The sequence below is a fragment of the Oncorhynchus mykiss genome, chromosome 28 (genome assembly GCF_013265735.2).
Source record: "Oncorhynchus mykiss isolate Arlee chromosome 28, USDA_OmykA_1.1, whole genome shotgun sequence".
Lineage (NCBI taxonomy): Eukaryota > Metazoa > Chordata > Actinopteri > Salmoniformes > Salmonidae > Oncorhynchus > Oncorhynchus mykiss.
Window position 1 is genome coordinate 17967799 of NC_048592.1, and position 19155 is coordinate 17986953.

The 19155-nt window shown below is 41.9% G+C and overlaps 1 protein-coding gene across 3 annotated transcripts in view; it reads left to right on the top strand.

Annotated features, from left to right (window-relative positions):
* The window catches only part of LOC110508657 (dipeptidyl aminopeptidase-like protein 6), a 119140-nt gene extending 100071 nt beyond the window's left edge, over positions 1-19069 (top strand). For all 3 annotated transcript variants that reach the window (XM_021589344.2, XM_036966513.1, XM_036966511.1), the window contains exons 9-26: positions 6460-6614; positions 6869-6966; positions 7125-7251; positions 7459-7497; positions 7694-7801; positions 8090-8181; positions 8352-8399; positions 8529-8641; positions 10708-10755; positions 10944-11042; positions 12753-12822; positions 13018-13212; positions 14142-14196; positions 15217-15316; positions 15451-15509; positions 15600-15672; positions 15871-15944; positions 16057-19069. In XM_021589344.2, the coding sequence (XP_021445019.1) occupies positions 6460-6614; positions 6869-6966; positions 7125-7251; positions 7459-7497; positions 7694-7801; positions 8090-8181; positions 8352-8399; positions 8529-8641; positions 10708-10755; positions 10944-11042; positions 12753-12822; positions 13018-13212; positions 14142-14196; positions 15217-15316; positions 15451-15509; positions 15600-15672; positions 15871-15944; positions 16057-16206 (1703 nt within the window). In that variant the 3' untranslated portion in view covers positions 16207-19069. The remainder of the gene's footprint in view (positions 1-6459; positions 6615-6868; positions 6967-7124; positions 7252-7458; positions 7498-7693; positions 7802-8089; positions 8182-8351; positions 8400-8528; positions 8642-10707; positions 10756-10943; positions 11043-12752; positions 12823-13017; positions 13213-14141; positions 14197-15216; positions 15317-15450; positions 15510-15599; positions 15673-15870; positions 15945-16056) is intronic.
* Positions 19070-19155: the final 86 nt, after the last annotated feature.

The following is a 19155-nucleotide window of genomic DNA, read 5'->3' on the forward strand; positions in this document are numbered from 1 at the left end:
GGGTTGTGGCTGGAGTTGGAGCTAGGCTTAGGATTGTGGCTGGAGTTGGAGCTAGGGTTAGGGTTGTGGCTGGACTTGGAGCTAGGGTTAGGGTTGTGGCTGGACTTGGAGCTAGGGTTAGGGTTGTGGCTGGAGTTGGAGCTAGGGTTAGGGTTGTGGCTGGAGTTGGAGCTAGGGTTAGGGTTGTGGCTGGAGTTGGAGCTAGGGTTAGGGTTGTGGCTGGAGCTGGAGCTAGGGTTAGGTTTGTGGCTGGAGCTAGGGTTAGGTTTGTGGCTGGAGCTAGGGTTAGCATTGTGGCTGGAGCTAGGGTTAGGTTTGTGGCTGGAGCTAGGGTTAGGTTTGTGGCTGGAGTTAGGGTTAGCATTGTGGCTGTAGTTAGGGTTAGCATTGTGGCTGGAGCTAGGGTTAGCATTGTGGCTGAAGTTATGGTTAGCGTTGTGGCTGGAGCTAGGGTTAGGGTTGTGGCTAGAGCTAGGGTTAGGGTTGTGGCTGGAGCTAGGGTTAGGGTTGTGGCTAGAGCTAGGGTTAGGGTTGTGGCTGGAGCTAGGGTTAGGGTTGTGGCTGGAGCTAGGGTTAGCATTGTGGCTGGAGTTAGGGTTAGCATTGTGGCTGGAGCTAGGGTTAGGGTTGTGGCTAGAGCTAGGGTTAGGGTTGTGGCTGGAGCTAGGGTTAGGGTTGTGGCTAGAGCTAGGGTTAGGGTTGTGGCTGGAGCTAGGGTTAGGGTTGTGGCTGGAGCTAGGGTTAGGGTTATGGCTGGAGCTAGGGTTCGGGTTATGGCTGGAGCTAGGGTTAGGGTTATGGCTGGAGCTAGGGTTAGGGTTATGGCTGGAGCTAGGGTTAGGGTTATGGCTGGAGCTAGGGTTAGGGTTATGGCTGGAGCTAGGGTTAGGGTTGTGGCTGGAGCTAGGGTTAGGGTTGTGGCTAGAGCTAGGGTTAGGGTTGTGGCTGGAGCTAGGGTTAGGGTTGTGGCTGGAGCTAGGGTTAGGGTTATGGCTGGAGCTAGGGTTCGGGTTATGGCTGGAGCTAGGGTTAGGGTTATGGCTGGAGCTAGGGTTAGGGTTATGGCTGGAGCTAGGGTTAGGGTTATGGCTGGAGCTAGGGTTAGGGTTGTGGCTGGAGCTAGGGTTAGGGTTATGGCTGGAGCTAGGGTTAGGGTTGTGGCTGGAGCTAGGGTTAGGGTTATGGCTAGAGCTAGGGTTAGGGTTATGGCTGGAGCTAGGGTTAGGGTTATGGCTGGAGCTAGGGTTAGGGTTATGGCTGGAGCTAGGGTTAGGGTTGTGGCTGGAGCTAGGGTTAGGGTTATGGCTGGAGCTAGGGTTAGGGTTGTGGCTGGAGCTAGGGTTGGGGTTATGGCTAGAGCTAGGGTTAGGGTTATGGCTGGAGCTAGGGTTAGGGTTATGGCTGGAGCTAGGGTTAGGGTTGTGGCTGGAGCTAGGGTTATGGCTGGAGCTAGGGTTAGGGTTATGGCTGGAGCTAGGGTTAGGATAGTCTGTCCATCCGTCTGTGTGTCTCCCTGAGGGCTGTGGGGCATGGTCCTCTTGCTGTCTCCATGACTACACTGAGACTAATATAAGTGAATTTCCTCACTGACCTCGGAACTCCTTCACCAAAGCCCTGCCAGTTTAGTTCCAGCAGTATTTCCTCCCATTGATTCTCTTTGAAGACCTTCAGTGGGTTAGCACACAGAGCACAGATCTTTCAGATAACTTATTCATCAGGGTTGGGGTCAATTCAGAATTTTGAAAGGAAATTGCATTCAAACCATACATTGTTATTGAATTTGAATTGGCCACACCCCACTGGAAGCAACATTTGAATCGAATTTGAATTGAAGGAAGTAGAATATAATTCAAAGCAATTCAAACCAATTCAAATGAGACATGAAGCAGGAAAATCTCATTCATTTGACAAGTCTTTTATCTTAACGATATGCCACTTCGTGCAAATAATACATATACCATTTCAAACATTAGCATGAATTTAACTAAAGACGCCCAACAGAATTTTTCTTTGTAATGAGATGTTAGATTGTTCCTTTCCATACGGTACTATTTGATCTAATGCAATCTGGGAAATGTATTTAATAATTATTATAGACAACCCACAACATGATCTTAGACTATTTCAATACCACTGTAATTATTTAAAATTGTTTTAGGATAATCCGATTTAAAAATGAAATGTTTCAAACTTATGCTACATGGTATTGGTAGCCATACATGTCAAAGTAAACTTTTCTATTGTGATGCGTAGATGAAATAAGCCATTTGAATATCATAGAGTTTCATTGAATTCAACTATCCTTTAAAGCTGGAATCCTTCATGGTGAAACAGCCACGTCCATTTGCAATATTACAACAACAAAGAAGTTACTGCAAACAACGAACACTCTGTCTCCGACCGATCATCGCACAATCTGAACACTACCAACAAAAGGAGCTGATCAAAAGCAGGGGAAGGGAGCTTAAAGGGACCAAATTCGGGCTCAATTACCAATTTCCAAGGGAAATAAACGAATGTCGTAAGAGACTGTATCGTTATATGGAATTTTCCAAGCTGTTTAAAGGCACAGTCAACTTAGTGTATGTAAACTTCTGACCCACTGGAATTGTGATACAGTGAATTATAAGTGCTATTATCTGTCTGTAAACAATTGTTGGAAAAATGACTTGTGTCGTGCACAAAGTAGATGTCCTAACTGACTTGCCAAAACTATAGTTAGTTAACAAGAAATTTGTGGAGTGGTTGAAAAACAAGTTTTAATGACTCCAACCTATGTAAACTTCCGACTTCAACTGTACATGTAATAGTGCCAGACATGCACACAAAGATATACAGTTGGCATTGCTGTTATAATTTTAGTTGTCCTTGATGCCCTTTGTTTTCATTTTTTTGTCTTTTATTTTTTTTGTTTTCTTCTCTCTTTTTTCTCTTTAGTTAATTATCTTGGTTGTTGGTGCATTGGGGGGGGGGGGGGGGGGGGGGGTTGGGGAATGGAATGGAATTAATTATATTTTTTATATAATTTTTTTATGCGACTGTTTTTCCTCCCCATTGTGTATTCCATATTCAAATTCTGCTTTCTATGGGGTTTGGCCAATTCAAATTCATATCAAATTAAATCATTTTATTGGAATTAAAGAGCAAGTCACAATGCAATTCAGAATTGACCCCAACCCTGCTATTCATACCCTGTAATTATCCATATGGTCTTTTATACAGCAGTCTTCTATGCAGCAATAGAAATGGTTGGATGTCTGCTGTCATACTGTACTGAAGATTGTGTTGACCACTGTTCTTGAATGCGGTCAATGAGTTATTTCATAATCCGTATCTCATTCTTAGAGAGGGGATCGATGACTCAACATGGTTGTTCATTGTCCAATATACCCATCAATCACCACTCTCCCACTCACAATCTCTGTATGCTGGTCTTCATCATCCTTCGCAGACCATCCTCATTTTCTGTCAACTGAATCAGAGAACCCACAGCCAAGGTCTTTGGAGTTGAGTCATTATTGTGTTTGTCTCAGGGAATGGTTGTTGCCTGTTTGTACTATTTTTCTCATAGGAGGCCTTCCTGGGAGGTCTATGTTGCCACCTGGTGGGCGTTGGTGGATTATATTTGACTTTGTCCATTCATTTCCGTAATTACTTGTCTTGTCCTTTTCCTTACCTCTGTTTTCAAATGACCTTTTGACATGTGCTCTTCACACCTGATGAATGATAAAGACATGACAAAGACGTATGTTTACACACAACATAATCTCCTCCAGTACAGTAAATGGGTGCCATAAATCAGATATAAGCCACAGCACATCTAATACATCAGCATCTGTTTACACAGTGTTATTGTATTAGATACCCTTTATCAGCACACACAGCTAATGAAGTTACTTTGGGACAGGATGACATGTACAGTACAGTGTATCAGTAAACTAGACTATTAGCTTTACTATTATTAACCAGTCCTTCCAGGATTTTGCCACATTTGTTTTGTGATTTCTGCGGCCAAGAATTCTTGATTTTGCGTCATTTATTCTGAAATTCTGCGAAATATTTTGCAATGGTTTTTTTCCTTCACGTTAATTTCATATAAAGCAATACAAGTAATATGCTCAGTTTTAGAACAATTTTAAGCAGAATACATCTCTCGCTCGCTCTCTTTGAGTATTAAATTAAACAGCAAATTGCGGAATGTTCTCGGTGACAGCTTGACTTTCTACCAAAGATGATGGATTAATAAAGATATTTCAGTCAGGACATTTACCAATTAATTATTTTTTTGAGTTTGAGTAAAACACCACTCACCTTGATTCTTTCAGCCCTTGAAATTGTTTCACACGGTCTTCTGCCATCGTCTTCACACGTGAATACACTGACAGGCCAGGGAGAAATAACGTTGTTGACATGTGGTTGGATTGGGCCCTTTTCCACGGTAAAAGTGCAGTAATTCGTCAAAATTACGAACCCGCTTTTGATTGGACAATTTTATGCGGTAAAGTGCGGGAATTGGTGAAAATTGCGAGCTCTCGCATAATATGCGCTGATTGGTTGATTTTGCATTGAATTATGCGATCGCAGAATCGCGGAATCCTGAGGGACTGATTAACCCAATGACTATCTTTTAAACTTAGATGATTTTATTAGTCACATGCACAGGGTCACAGATGCATTTGCAGGGTTCAGTGAAATTCTTAAGCCCGAGCTCCAACATTGCAGGTCAAAGAGAAGTGACTGAGGGGGGTGAGGGCAGGGTAAATGTCCTTCAGTGATGGAAGCTGGGAGAACATGCTGTGGCTCAGGTGGCTGAGGCCTTTGATGATTTTCTTGGCCTTCCTACGACACCTTGTGTTGTACGTGTACTAGAGGGCAGGCAGTGTGCACCCAATGGTGCGTTCGGCTGAGTGTACCACCCTCTGTAGAGCCTTGCAGTCAGCGGCAGTGCGGTTGCCGTACCAGGCTGTGATACAGCCCGACAGTATGCTCTCGATGGTGCTCCTGTAGAACAGGCTGAATTTGTTCAGCCTTCTGAGGTTGAAGAGTCGCTGTCATGCCTTCTTCACCACGGTGTCTGTATGGTTTGACCATTTCAAATCAAAATCAAATTTGATTTGTCACATGCGCCCGAATACAACAGGTAGACCTTATTGTGAAATGCTTACTTACTGTTCAAGAAATAGAGTTAAGAAAATATTTACTAAATAACCTAAAGTAAAAAAAAAAGAAAAGTTTTTTAAAGTAACGATAAAATAACAACAGGGGGTACCAGTACCGAGTCATTGTGAGGGGGTCCAGGTTAGTCGAGGTAATTGGTACATGTAGGTATTGGTAAAGTGACTATGAGAGTGCAGGAGGGGACTGAGAACGCTCCCTTGTGGGGCCCATGTGTTGAAGATCAGTGTGGATGAGATAATGTTGCCTACCTTCACCCCCTGGGAGTGAGCCATCAGTCCAAGACCTAGCTATTTAGGGAGGAGTTCAGTCCCAGAGCCCTGAGCTTTGTTGTGAGCTTAGAGGACACTATGATATTGAATTCAGAGCTGTTGTCGATGAACAGCATTGACTACATATACAGTGCCCTCTGAAATTATTGGGGCAGTGAAGCATTTAAAAAATCTTTTGGCTCTATACTCCAAAAGTTTGGATTTGAAATTAAACACTGACTATGAGGTTAAAGTGCAGACGGTCAGCTTTCATTTTGGGGTATTTTCATCCATATCGGGTGAACTGTTTAGAAATTACAACACTTTTTGTGGATAGTCCCACCATTTTAGGGCACCAAAGGTATTGTGACAAATTCATGTGTATTCAAGTAATAAAACGTTAACTATTTAATTCCATATTCATAGCACACAATGACTATATCAAGTTTGTGACTCTACAAATTTGTTGGATGCATTTGCTGTTTGTTTTGGTTGTGTTTCAGATTATTTTGTGCCCAAAAGAAATACGTGGTAAATAATGTATTGTGTCATTTTGGAGTCACTTTTATTGTAAATAAGAATATAATATGATTTTAACACTTCCACATGAATGTGGATGCTACCATAATTCCGGATTCATTCTGGATTATCTGTGATCATGGTAGCATCCACATTCATGTACAAGTGTTTAGAAACATATTATTTACAATAAAAATGACTCCAAACTGATACATTATTTACCATTCATTTCTATTGGAGGGCACATTTCAGTTGAAGGCATTCAGTTGTACAACTGACTAGGTAACACCCTGTCCTTTATGGATGAAAATACCCTCAAATGAAAGCTGACAGTCTGCACTTTAACCTCATAGTCAGTGTTTAATTTCAAATCAAACCTTTGAAGTATAGAGTCAAAAGAAGAAAAAATGCTTCACTGTCCCAATAATTACAGAGGGCCGATTGTCTTGAATGATAAATGGACATTGTTTGTGATACAGTAGTTAATTGTTTATGGGCGTGTATGCTGTTACAGAGGAGATACTGCAGACCCACATAGCCCATTGGTGGTCTCCAGACGGTCTCAGACTGGCCTATGCCACCATCAACGACACCCTGGTGCGCAAGATGGAGGTCCCCATCTTCACTGGCGCCCTGTATCCAACAGGGCTGGAGTGTCACTACCCTAAGGTACCGTAGGTCCTAGATACAGTCTCTTCAATATTCTCGGTCCTTTCTGCTCTACACCGCCTTGACTTTTCTGGGTTAGTGGTTTTGAATGAGTACGTAGTGTTGTTGTGCAGAACGTTCAGGAAAGGGATAAACTCTTATAGAGTCGTATGGATCTGACAGTCGACTTCACGCAGACAGAAATGGTCAATATAGATACTGTATAACCCACAGAATGATATGATCTCTGGCATAAGCTGTCTCTGCCCCTGCAGGCTGGGGAGGACAACCCTGTAGTACACCTGTCTGTGGTGAGTCTGAACGGACCCCTTCACACGGTGGAGATGAAGAAGCCAGACGACCCCAGGATAGGGTGAGGGTCTCACAGACTGACTGACACTGTGACACAAGGTTAAAGGTCATATTTACTACCCCGTAGGGAATAGCAGAGATGCAAACTTGTCACCTTTCAGGTAATCCTGCAGAGAAAAATTGTAAGTAAGTTGTAACACATTCCATTCTTTCTTTTAGAAGAGAATATTACATCACAATGGTAAAGTGGGCCACCAGCACCAAGCTGGCAGTCAATTGGCTGAACAGAGCTCAGAACAACTCCATACTGACACTGTGTGAGGCCACCACAGGAGTGTGCACCAAGGTGAAACACGCGCCTGCACACACACACACACCGCCACCCTCTCTAACATTAAGCCCTACTTCTTTCTTGCCTCCTCAGTCACAATCCAAGTTGTCCTTACTTTCCGTCCTCTCCATTCAAATAAAATACTGCAGTATGTAACTTGAGAAAAAGCACGGTGGACATGCATGCAGTATTCATTTTGTAACCGCCCTGTTATTTTTCCAGAAACATGAGGATGAAAGTGAGGGCTGGCTACACAGACAGGTGAGTGATCAGAACACTAAGAGCATAACATGTATCACAACACACGTTTTTTTTAAACGATCCAGTGAAATACATACATTACAGGAGGAGGGGGTAGGAAGGACAGAGGTGCAGTGTAACAGTTGAGCTGTCTCAATATACTCCCTCCCTCACTCACTCACACACACCCACCTACTTCTTTCTCTTCCTGTTGCAGAACGAGGAGCCACTCTTCTCCCATGATGGATACAAGTTCTTCTTCACCAGAGCTATTCCTCAGGGTGGAAGGGGAAAGTTCTTCCATATCTCCATGTCCACCTCCCAGGTAAAACACCTCAGTCTCTTCTCTTCTCTTAAACTGTAGCCGCATTATAGAGCAGCGCACTGGACAGCCCACAACGCACCTTTTAAAAGCATTTCCCCCGACGTCTGCGGAGAACGAACTCATGGTAAACGCAGCGCAAGTCAAGTTCAATGCGCTGCCCTATAATGTACCTTGGATTGAATCCCGGCCTCGGATATGCCCAGCCTGGTCTGTATGAGCTGTTATAGATAACCAGCTCTTCTATCCAGACGTGTAGTTGTCATGTTGACATGTATTGTTCCATTCCAGCCCAACACCAGCACAGACACTCTGCAGTCCCTGACATCAGGAGACTGGGACGTGACTCAGATACTGGCCTACAGCCAAGAAAGGCAGCTCATGTAAGCCTTTCCGACCCATACATTACAGCAACATGACCAAATAGTACCAATATGATTTCCTATTGCTTATAGTTGATCAAATGTTACCAGGGGTATTTGACTTACCTGACCGTCTTGTTCAGGTAATGGTCATTAAACGCCAAACTGATCTTCATCACAATGTTTTACAGATACTTTTTGAGCACAGAGGATGATCCAAAACGACGACACCTCTACAGGTATAATTACATTTTGGGATTTAGCTCTCTAATGGTTATTCTGTGTGAGATCACTATTTAGGTGTCTTTTTAAAAATCTAATAGCGTATAATGCTAATAGCGTGGTTTACTGTATCTATCCTGTGTCAGTGCGGACACCAATGGCCCATTTAACCGCTGCTGTCTGTCGTGTGAGTTCAAGTGTGGCTATGTGGACGGCTCCTTCAGCCACAACATGCAGTACTTCCTGCTCAACTGTAAAGGTGAGTGCTCCTGACCTTGAATCCTGAACACTAAGCAGCATATGTTGCACTCAACTGAATCAGTATATTTTTGTGATATACAAATACATTGAAGTCTTTCACTATGCTGACAGGGTTTTAGTGGGTGTTTCGTGTCAGTGTAGATTTAAAAATCTACACTGACACTAAACATGCTCAGTCAAAATATTTTGCTGTGGCAAAAGGTTTTATTGAATGTGACAGCAGTCGGAACTAACCAGTGTTTCTATTTGCCAGTCAGACAACTCAAGCCCCTTGCCAAATGTGAATCGCCAGCCTGCACCCTAAAAAGTGTTCCTGCTGTGTATCAAACTACAGTAGTTGGCATAGAGCCCTATTTCCTGCCCTGCTTCCTGTGTGTCAGACAGGGTCTATCTATAGAATGAGAGTAGGGCCCATGGCCTTGTTTAAGTCTGTGTTCTCATTTCCTCTGAGAATATTCATCATCCTTATTTCTCCTACTAGTGTGGTTGCCATGACAGCTGATTTGTTTAGAGGGCCCGCTCCAGAGAGGAAAAAGAGAAACCATATTTCGTTAATTAGCTCTTGTGAGAGGAGACCAGCCCTGGTCTAACTGTCTGGAGTAATAATAACAGCCGGGTATTCATTCAGCTGCTCCCCAAGGTGCTACAGACAGACAGTGGCTTCTCAGTAATGACACATGGCTGGCTGAGAGGTATTATTTCTAGACTTGCATTACTAAAGATGGTAAGAGAAACAGAGTGCTCATTCCACCAATTCAGTGCCTTTTGAGAAATGTAAATGTATTTTTTAATAATAAAAAAATAAAAATAAACATTCTGTTATAAAGAGCACATGTTCAACTTCATAAAAACAAGTTTTCCCATCTCAACAGGTAAAATAAAAATTACAACAGTAAGTGCCTAAGTGTCAAATAAAGTATCTGGGTTGACTGTATCTGGGTTGACTGTATCTGGGTTGACTGTGTCTGGGTTGACTGTGTCTGGGTTGACTGTGTCTGGGTTGACTGTGTCGGGGTTGACTGTGTCGGGGTTGACTGTTTCGGGGTTGACTGTATCGGGGTTGACTGTATCGGGGTTGACTGTATCGGGGTTGACTGTATCGGGGTTGACTGTATCTGGGTTGACTGTATCTGGGTTGACTGTATCTGGGTTGACTGTATATGGGTTGACTGTGTCTGGGTTGACTGTATCTGGGTTGACTGTATCTGGGTTGACTGTATCTGGGTTGACTGTATCTGGGTTGACTGTATCAGGGTTGACTGTATCAGGGTTGACGATTTCATCTTAAATCAGCCATAAATCCCCTTGTGACAGGGGGAATGGAAGCTTGTTATGTGCAACAGGGAGTGGCAATTAAAGCTTCTTAAAAAAACGAATTGTTCAAACATTTGTAGCCTGTCTATCTGTGCTCGACCCGCTCAGTTTTCTACCACAAAACACCAGAAAATGGCCAAAAAGAGTAGAACCAGTTAACCGGCTTTTACACTATGATTAGACTATTAGATGTTTAATGTTTCTTTAAAAAAAAACATATTTAAACGAGAGTTCAGTTCATGTAACAGGGTTGACCTTATAATGAGGAACAGAATTAAAACTAATCACATTAAATAAATATGAATCTTCAGAAATGACTTTAAATGACAATGATGGTGACATCTTGGAGAAATATTGAGGTTAAGTGGGATAAAGTCTTCTTAGAAGTAACAGAGGGTGCACAGGGGCTGCATTTTGGGCAGTTTAGCAAGTCTTCAATCATATCATTTAAAAAAAAAATATTTTAAAATTCTCCATGGGGTCTTTATTTATTTCATTTAATTTAACAGTCTTTCAAATGCGTGGCACAATATACCAAATGGACACAAAACGTACCTTCGTGGAATAAACCAGAGGCATTTTTGAATGAGCTCTGATTTGAAGTGAAATGCTACAGAAAAAAGGATTTGAGTGTTTTCTTTGCTTCTCCATTTGAGGCCATTCATCTGAACCTTAAAATGCTTCATCCTATAATAACTGACAACCTCCACCCCTTTCTCTCTCTCCCTCTCCACATATATCCCTATCCAGGCCCTGATGTACCCAGTGTTGCCATCTACAGTACCAAAGACATACAGAGTGAGTGTCATGAGGCCTGACCCTGGCCTGTACCATAAAGAGCACTGAAGCTGAGGGGCCTTTTATTCAGCATAGTGTCTTTTATATCTCACATCATTCAATGGGAAATGTGTTAGATGCTTTATGAAGCTGCCACTCAGACAGTACTGTAAGTGAACAATCAGACTGTTTCTTCCATGTCACTGCAGAGGTCCTGGACCTGGAGACTAACGAGGGAGTGAATAACACGTACCACAGCATGCAGATGCCCAAAGTGGAGTACGAGACCATCACCATAGATGATTACAGTAGGTATCATGCCTTGCATGCCTTGCTAGCGAGCCAGCCAGCTAACCTCAGCTAGCTAGCTAACAGTACACATTAGCTTGAAACGAAACCACTTTCTGTTTCGGATGCCATGCCATGGTTGCTCTTAGTTTTAAGGAGAGAGGTGTTTTCTCCATCTCTTTAGCTATCAACACTTATGCAGCTCCACTACACAATACATTTTTAAAAAGCTGAATTTAACAGGATTACCAACACAGCTCAAATAGACAGAAGCCTCTATATAGCAGACCAATCTGAACTCTTCTCTCGGCATGTCCAACCCACTCATTATCTCAGCCAATCATGGTTAGTGGGAAGGTTTTTCACTTTGTCTGTGGCTTAACCAACTAGGTTCACAATTTAACAATTTTTTAATATTTACAGATATTTAAGGCACATGAAAGTTCATTTCTGCCAAAAAATTCATTTTGAAAAAAAACGTTTCTGTTCAAATGGCTCTCCTGTGAAGTGGTGACCCGTGACATACGCCTAGTTTCCTGAAACGAGTCACATATATATTTTGATATGTTTAACAGTTTTTTGGTTACTACATGATTCCATATGTGTTATTGCATAGTTGTGATGTCTTCACTATTATTCAACAATGTAGAAAATATTAAAAATAAAGAAAAACCCTTGAATGAGTAGGTGTGTCCAAACTTTTGATTGGTACTGCATAAAACACAGGATAATCACATTTTTGACTGCACTGGGCCTTTAAGAAGAACAGCATGCACAAACCATTCACTAAATACCCTACATCTCAACTAAAACTTGTAATAAATAATGTGGAAATTGAGCAAGTTGAGGTGACTAAACTGCTTGGAGTTACCCTGGATTGTAAACTGTCATGGTCAAAACATATTGATACAACAGTAGCTAAGATTGGGAGAAGACTGTACATGATAAGGCGCTGCTCTACCTTATTGACAGCACTGTCAACAAGGCAGGTCCTACAGGCCCTAGTTTTGTCGCACCTGAACTACTGTTCTGTCGCGTGGTCAGGTGCCACCAAAAAGGACTTCGGAAAATTGCAATTGGTTCAGAAAAGGGCAGCACGGCTGGCCCTTGGATGTACGCAGAGAGCTAATATTAATAATATGCATGTCAATCTCTCCTGGCTCAAAGTGGAGGAGAGATTAACTTAATCACTGCTTTTATTTATGAGAGGTGTTGACGTTGAATGCACCGAGCTGTCTGTTTGAACTACTGACACACACCTCGGACACCCATGCATACCCCACAAGACATGCCACAAGAGGTCTCTTCACAGTCTCTTCCCAGAACAGACTATGGAAGGTGCACAGTACTACATAGAGCCATGGCTACATGGAACTCTATTCCATATCAAGTACCTCATGTTAGAAGTAAAATTTAAGATTTAAAAAAACAGATAAAAAAAACGTATGGAACAGCGGGACTGTGAATCAACACAAACATAGGCACAGACACATGCATACACACACACACACACAATAACATACGTACACATGGATTTTGTACTGTATATACAGTATGTGGTTGTGGTGGAGTAGGGGCCTGAGGGCACACAGTCTGTGAATGTATTGTAATGTTTTTTAAATTGTATAACTGCCTTCATTTTGCTGGACCCCAGGAAGAGTAGCTGCTGCCTTGGCAACAGCTAATGGGGATCCATAATACATTCAAATACACAGTCTTGTTTCTTGCAGCTCTGACAATGCAGATCCTGAAGCCAGCTGGTTTCATAGACACAGCTCACTACCCCCTACTGCTACTAGTGTAAGTATGGCAATAACTACCCACACACACGTTTTTCTAGATATAAACATACTATCTATGAATCACACCAACCCCAGTAGGGATTACATTAGGAATTATAGCACATTCCGTTTTGGCATTGGACTCATGACTTTGGACCCTGTCACAGAGAGCTATAATGGGACATTGGTTCAGCCTGTCATCTGTTTCCCTCAGAGACGGAACACCTGGCGGACAGATGGTGACAGAGCAGTTCCGTGTGGACTGGGCCACGGTGCTGGTGAGCAGTTACAGCACCATTGTGATCCGCTTCGATGGCCACGGGTCCGGGTTCCAGGGCACCAAGCTCCTCCACCACATTAGGAGGAAACTGGGTGTGATCGAGGAGAGGGACCAGATGGAGGCACTCAGGTGAGAGACAGACACCTGGACAGTAGAATCTTCCTTGAGAGTTCAAATCAATGGTCCTACTTTATGATAATATACTAATACCATGTTACGTCTTACAGTATTTATACTGAACAAAAATATAAACGCAACATGTAAAGTGTTGGTCCCATGTTTCATGACCTGAAATAAAAGATCACAGAAATATCTATCCTCTCAAATTCTGTGCACAAATTTGTTTACATCCCTGTCGGTGAGCATTTCTCCTTTGCCAATAATCCAGCCACCTGACAGGTGAGGCATATCAAGATGCTCATTAAATAGCATGATCATTACACAAATGCACCTTATGCTGGGGACAATAAAAGGCCATTCTCAAATGTGCCGTTTTGTCACACAACACAATACCATAGATGTCTCAAGTTGAGGGAGCATGCAATTGGTATGCTGACATAAGGAATGTCCACCGGAGTTGTTGCCAGATAATTTAATGTTAATTTCTCTACCATAAGCCTCCAATGTCATTTTTGAGAATTTGGCAGTACGCCCAACTGGCCTCACAACCACAGACCACATGTAACCATGCCAGCCCAGGATCTCCACATCCGGCTTCTTCACCTGCGGAATTGTCTGAGGGGAGGGGGGTTATTTGTGTCTGTAATAAAATAGTATTTCTGTCTGTAATAAAGCACTTTTGTAGGGAAAAACGTATTCTGATTGGCTGGGCCTGGCTCCCCAAGTGGGTGGGCTGTAACTCAGTAAAACATATTAAATTGTTGCATGTTGCATTTATATTTTTGTTCAGTATATATGCAGGTACAGTTGAATTATAGTGGGAAAACATGATTATGATGTGTTTGTTTCAGGACGTTCGTTACTGTGTTGTTGGAAATGTAATACCTATTTTGACCTTCCAACCAAAGCATTGATTGTTTTTTTCTTCTTTATTCCAGACTGATATCCAAAGAAATGTACATCGACAAAAGTCGAATGGGAGTATATGGAAAGGTAAGGACAATCAATGCTTGAAGAAAACAAGCTTAGCTACTTATTTTAAAAAAAACGTAATTGGGTTCACTTTACTTCCCTTCTTGTCAATTCTTGTACTGTATTTGAGCTGAAGAAAGAGTAGCTCAGTTGGTAGAGCATGGTGCTTGTCACGCCAGGGTGGTGGGTTCGATTTGCATAAAAGCGTCTTACACATCTGGGACATCATGTCTCGCTCCATCCACCAACGCCACGTTGCACCACAGCCTGTCCAGGAGTTGGCGGATGCTTTAGTCCAGGTCTGGGAGGAGATCCCTCAGGAGACCATCTGCCACCTCATCAGGAGCATGCCCAGGCATTGTAGGGAGGTCATACAGGCACGTGGAGGCCACACACACTACTGAGCCTCATTTTGATCAGCCTGTAGTGTGGTTTTCCACTTTAATTTTGAGTGTGACTCCAAATTCAGACCTCCATGGGTTGATAAATTTGATTTCCATTGATTATTTTTGAGTGATTTTGTTGTCAGCACATTCAACTATGTAAAGAAAAAAGTATTTAATAAGAATATTTCATTCATTCAGATCTAGGATGTGTTATTTTAGTGTTCCCTTTATTTTTTTGAGCAGTGTATATTCAGAGTGGACGAGGGCTTTCACTCCATCTGGAAAATAGAGCAGAAGCTCACCTTCTCATATCTAGGGGGGGTACATGCCAAATGGCACTCTATTGTAGTGGCCTACTTTTAACCTGAAGTAATGCACTGTAAAAGGATTAGTGTGCCATTTGAGACACACTACTACTACACTACGGTCCAGCAACAACACAGAGCGGACAACATAAACAATTCAATAGGTTTCAGTCTGGCACTCAGTCTTCCTTTGTCTATAGAAAGTTTGAGTGTGTATGCAGTTTGTACTTAAATTGGGAAGAAACTACCTTTGGAGTGGTGTATCTGGAGTCTCTAGCCTTGATATGTCATCAATGCATTTCTGTACTGTCGGTTCAGTAAACTTGATACTGTAACATATCTATCCATAGGTTTACGGAGGGTATTTGGCCACAATGCTTTTAAGTTCTGATGACTCCCTGCTTAAATGTGGAGCCGCCGTCTCACCCATCACAGATTTTGAGTTATACGGTATAACGTGATTATTTTCTTTAGCAACACAATTTCTTACTGCACAAATAATTTATCCCCACAAACTATAAATTGTTCTATGAACAGTGCCTTATAACATGATATTATGTGTGTGTTATTTCTTTATTCTCCAGCTTCAGCATTTTCAGAGCGGTACCTTGGATCACCAAAGACAGACTCTCGAATATACTCGGTAATGACAACAGTTCACACACTGTATTTACACTAGTCAGTCAATGTGTAAGATGCTATGTATTTCATGGTGGCATTCTCTTTCCTTCAGATGGCCAGTTTAGCACATCGGGCAGGTCGTCTCATGGACAGGAAGTACATGATTATCCATCCAACCGCTGATGGTACAGTCATTACTTTAAACAATATCAATACGTTAGCCTGGTCCCAGACTTGTTTTTGTTGCCTATCCAACTCCTATTTGGGCATCGGCTAAGTTACTGTCAAAGTAATTTTAACTGATTGAGCCTGATTGTTGTTGAAGTACTGTGACTGAATATAAACATCTTGCACATCCTGTTACCTGCTCTCCCTCCCTACAGAGAAAGTCCATTTCCAGCACTCTGCAAAATTCATCAACCATTTAATCAACGAGAAGGCAAATTACTCTTTACAGGTAGGCTTGACAGTTTAGCTTTACGACATGTTTAGGACATTGCAATGAAGGCGTAATGAGCAGGGTGTCAAATATTGTGTTACCTACATTATTTTCTGTTTTTGTACTGTAGATCTACCCAGACGAGGGACACTTCCTGCATAGCGATGGCACTCGGCAACACCTGAGCCAATCACTGGTCAACTTCTTTGAGGAGTGTTTCCGACTGCCGGACTTACCGAGCGAGGAAGAGAAGGACAAGGAGGATGAGGGCGATGGTTAAACCAGCTGACACATGGTTAACGCTCTAGCCAGTTACTACAGCACAATATGCAACAAATCTTTCTCAACTCATTACCCCCACCCATAGCCTGTTTCCAGATCTGTTTGTGCCGTCTTGCCAACTCAGCTGGTCAGCTAATGATAATTTAGAGTTGGCATTGGTGAAACAGATCTAGGATCAGGCTAACCTACTCCATCCTCTGTATAATTTGGGCTTCTCTTTAGGGCACAGTACCTGCATGTACCACTAACCTCACACCTCACCCTTTTCCTCTTCCTCATCACTTCTGGTTGGCTGACAACTGGACTGGCCAGCAGACATCAAATTGTGCTGCTGTTTTTATCCTCTTAGATGTAATGGCAAAATGTAGATTTTCTCCTAAATAGAAATACTCAAAGGTAACTACTATTCATGTGTAATTACATCATTCTGACATGCAAAAACGTGGTATATTTGAAAAGATGACATCTGGGAATCAGAAGATAGGAGTTACATAGTTCAGAATACACAAGATCAAGCACACACAAAATCATTTTTATTTTGAAAGTAATCGCTCATTGACAAGCTATAAGTGAATTATTGATGCCAAGAGCTGGAAACACATGTGATGGCTTCCACAACATGTGAACAATATCAGGAAAAAAATGGGATTGATAGACCTAACAACTAGAAATGGCAGATGTTTTAGTAAGTGGTGTCAGGTGTGGTCACATAACGTTTCCAAGTGTCCCTAAACCTCTCCAAAGCGGCATATGTCTGTAAATTAGATAATTCCAGTGCTATTACATATTTGGAATCCCTTAATGCGATTTGTTCAGTATAAAACACACTTTCTACCATATCAACCTCACTCAAACATTGTGATGGTGTTATTCAAGTGTCCTTTCAACCTCTCCAAAGTGTCTAAATGTGGTAATTGCACTGTTTTTGCACACTGCATGTGCCCAAAGGTTAATGTTCACTATAAAAACTAAATTTCTACAACACCAACCTCTCGCAAACATTTGCGGGGTGTCGGACATACAGGGGATATCCAATGTGTTTTCATCATATTTTTCATGCGCAAATATAGTGACTCGATGTTGCCATTAAGTCATGTCATCAGATACATTTGGCAATAGGCTAAATTTGTTCCTACCAACCTAGAGATTAATGTCATACCCCCATTTAGCTATAGCTCAAACACAGACCCAATCGAAGTTTACCTTTGCTGTTTGGTGAAAACGTGTAAAATCAACAACTGTACGTCACATGCAGACAAATAAGACATCCTCATGATGTGGTATCCTGGTTTACGGTATGAATCAACGTATTCCATGTTGATTTCGTTTATGCCTCACAAGGCTAACCGGAATGTAGGTAGCAGACATCTTGAAACGAGGTCATCGGCTCGGCCAGCCCTTATGTCCATATATGGCAGTAACTCACCAAAGCTTCTAAGGCACAGATCAACAGCAAAGATACTCCGCTTTCCGCAGATACCCTGCTTTTGCAAATAGGGGCTACCGTTCTCATACCAGACTGAACTGAAAAATTAAATAGGGTCCCCAAATAATGGGTACTTTACATTTAAGAGGTTAACACCGGAATCACGGAAACAATCAGAAACGTTCTGGTGGTTGGTGAATTATGTAATTTGACGATGGTACCACCCCTGTCCTCCATCTTTACTGCATTGGAATTTATTAGCCATAACATTCGTAGGGGAACTTTTGTGCTAAAGACGTGTGTGGGGGAGAGGAGATACAACCCACAGGCGGTGTTGACTCTGGTAAAAAAAAAAAAAAAAAAAAAAAACTCTTAGCAGTGCTCCAAGTTATTTTTCTGGACCAAATAAACTGATCACTGAAGGAGACCAGTAAACCCACCTGTGAATGTTAGATGCTGTAGTGAACCACCCCAACGGCATCCGTGTAGGGATGCAGCACAAAATATCCCATATTCCCTTCCCAAATATCATGGCTAATCAATTCCAATGCAGTAAAGATGGAGGGAACATACAGGAGCTACCCATTGTTGGTACCATCATTATAAATTACAATTCAACAACTTTCTGAGGATTGTATCCATGATACTAAAACAGCAGTAGCATTTATTTATCTTAATTGGGGTTTGTAATGTTCAGTATGGCTTTGAATTGATGTACGGTGGTTACATTTGGACATCCTTTCCAAATGAGGACACAATGTTAGAGACTACATGTTTGTTAAACTATTTTGACCTCTTTTGGGGTTATTACATTCAGTAGGACATTTATTTTCATTTGGAATGGAGCTCTAGTGTTGTTAGTCACTGTGCCTTACTACTAGGGGTTAACCAAGGTATTCATGTCAGGGACTATAAACCCTTCAATGGAAACATAACTTTTCATTTTTCATGTAAGCAAGATTGGTCAAAGCCAGCCCCCAGTTGTCCTTCTGCCAACAACTGCAGGCACATGTGGAGCTCTATAGTTATATACAAACAAATATTGTACAACATGACACGTAATGACTTCAGTTGAATCGTTACAATCTGACCAGTCTGTATGTAGGAACATGTGATTTTATAACACCCATTATATATGTACTATAACACAGTAATATTGTGCTTGTATAAAATAGACACCTGAACATGTTCTGGCTGTTGTAACTACATCAAAGGTTCTTGAGGCACATTCAGTGTATCTTTTCTAATTTGGCAAGTTACAATGTTTGGTTATTTGTTAAACAGCTTGAATGTCCGTCGAGATGTCATTTCTGTTAGTATTGTCAGTGAAAGTTTCTAGTCAGCTGATGTACAAAATGTATAAATCTTACATTGTTGAAAAGTCCTGAACTATGTGTGTGCGACTTGTACATAAAGCATTTTCAAATTTATCCGAGTACATTTTGTTCTTGGTGGATTTGCTTTGCTTGGACACACTGCCCTCCAGTGGTCAAAAGGGGCACAACTAAAGGACGTTAACTC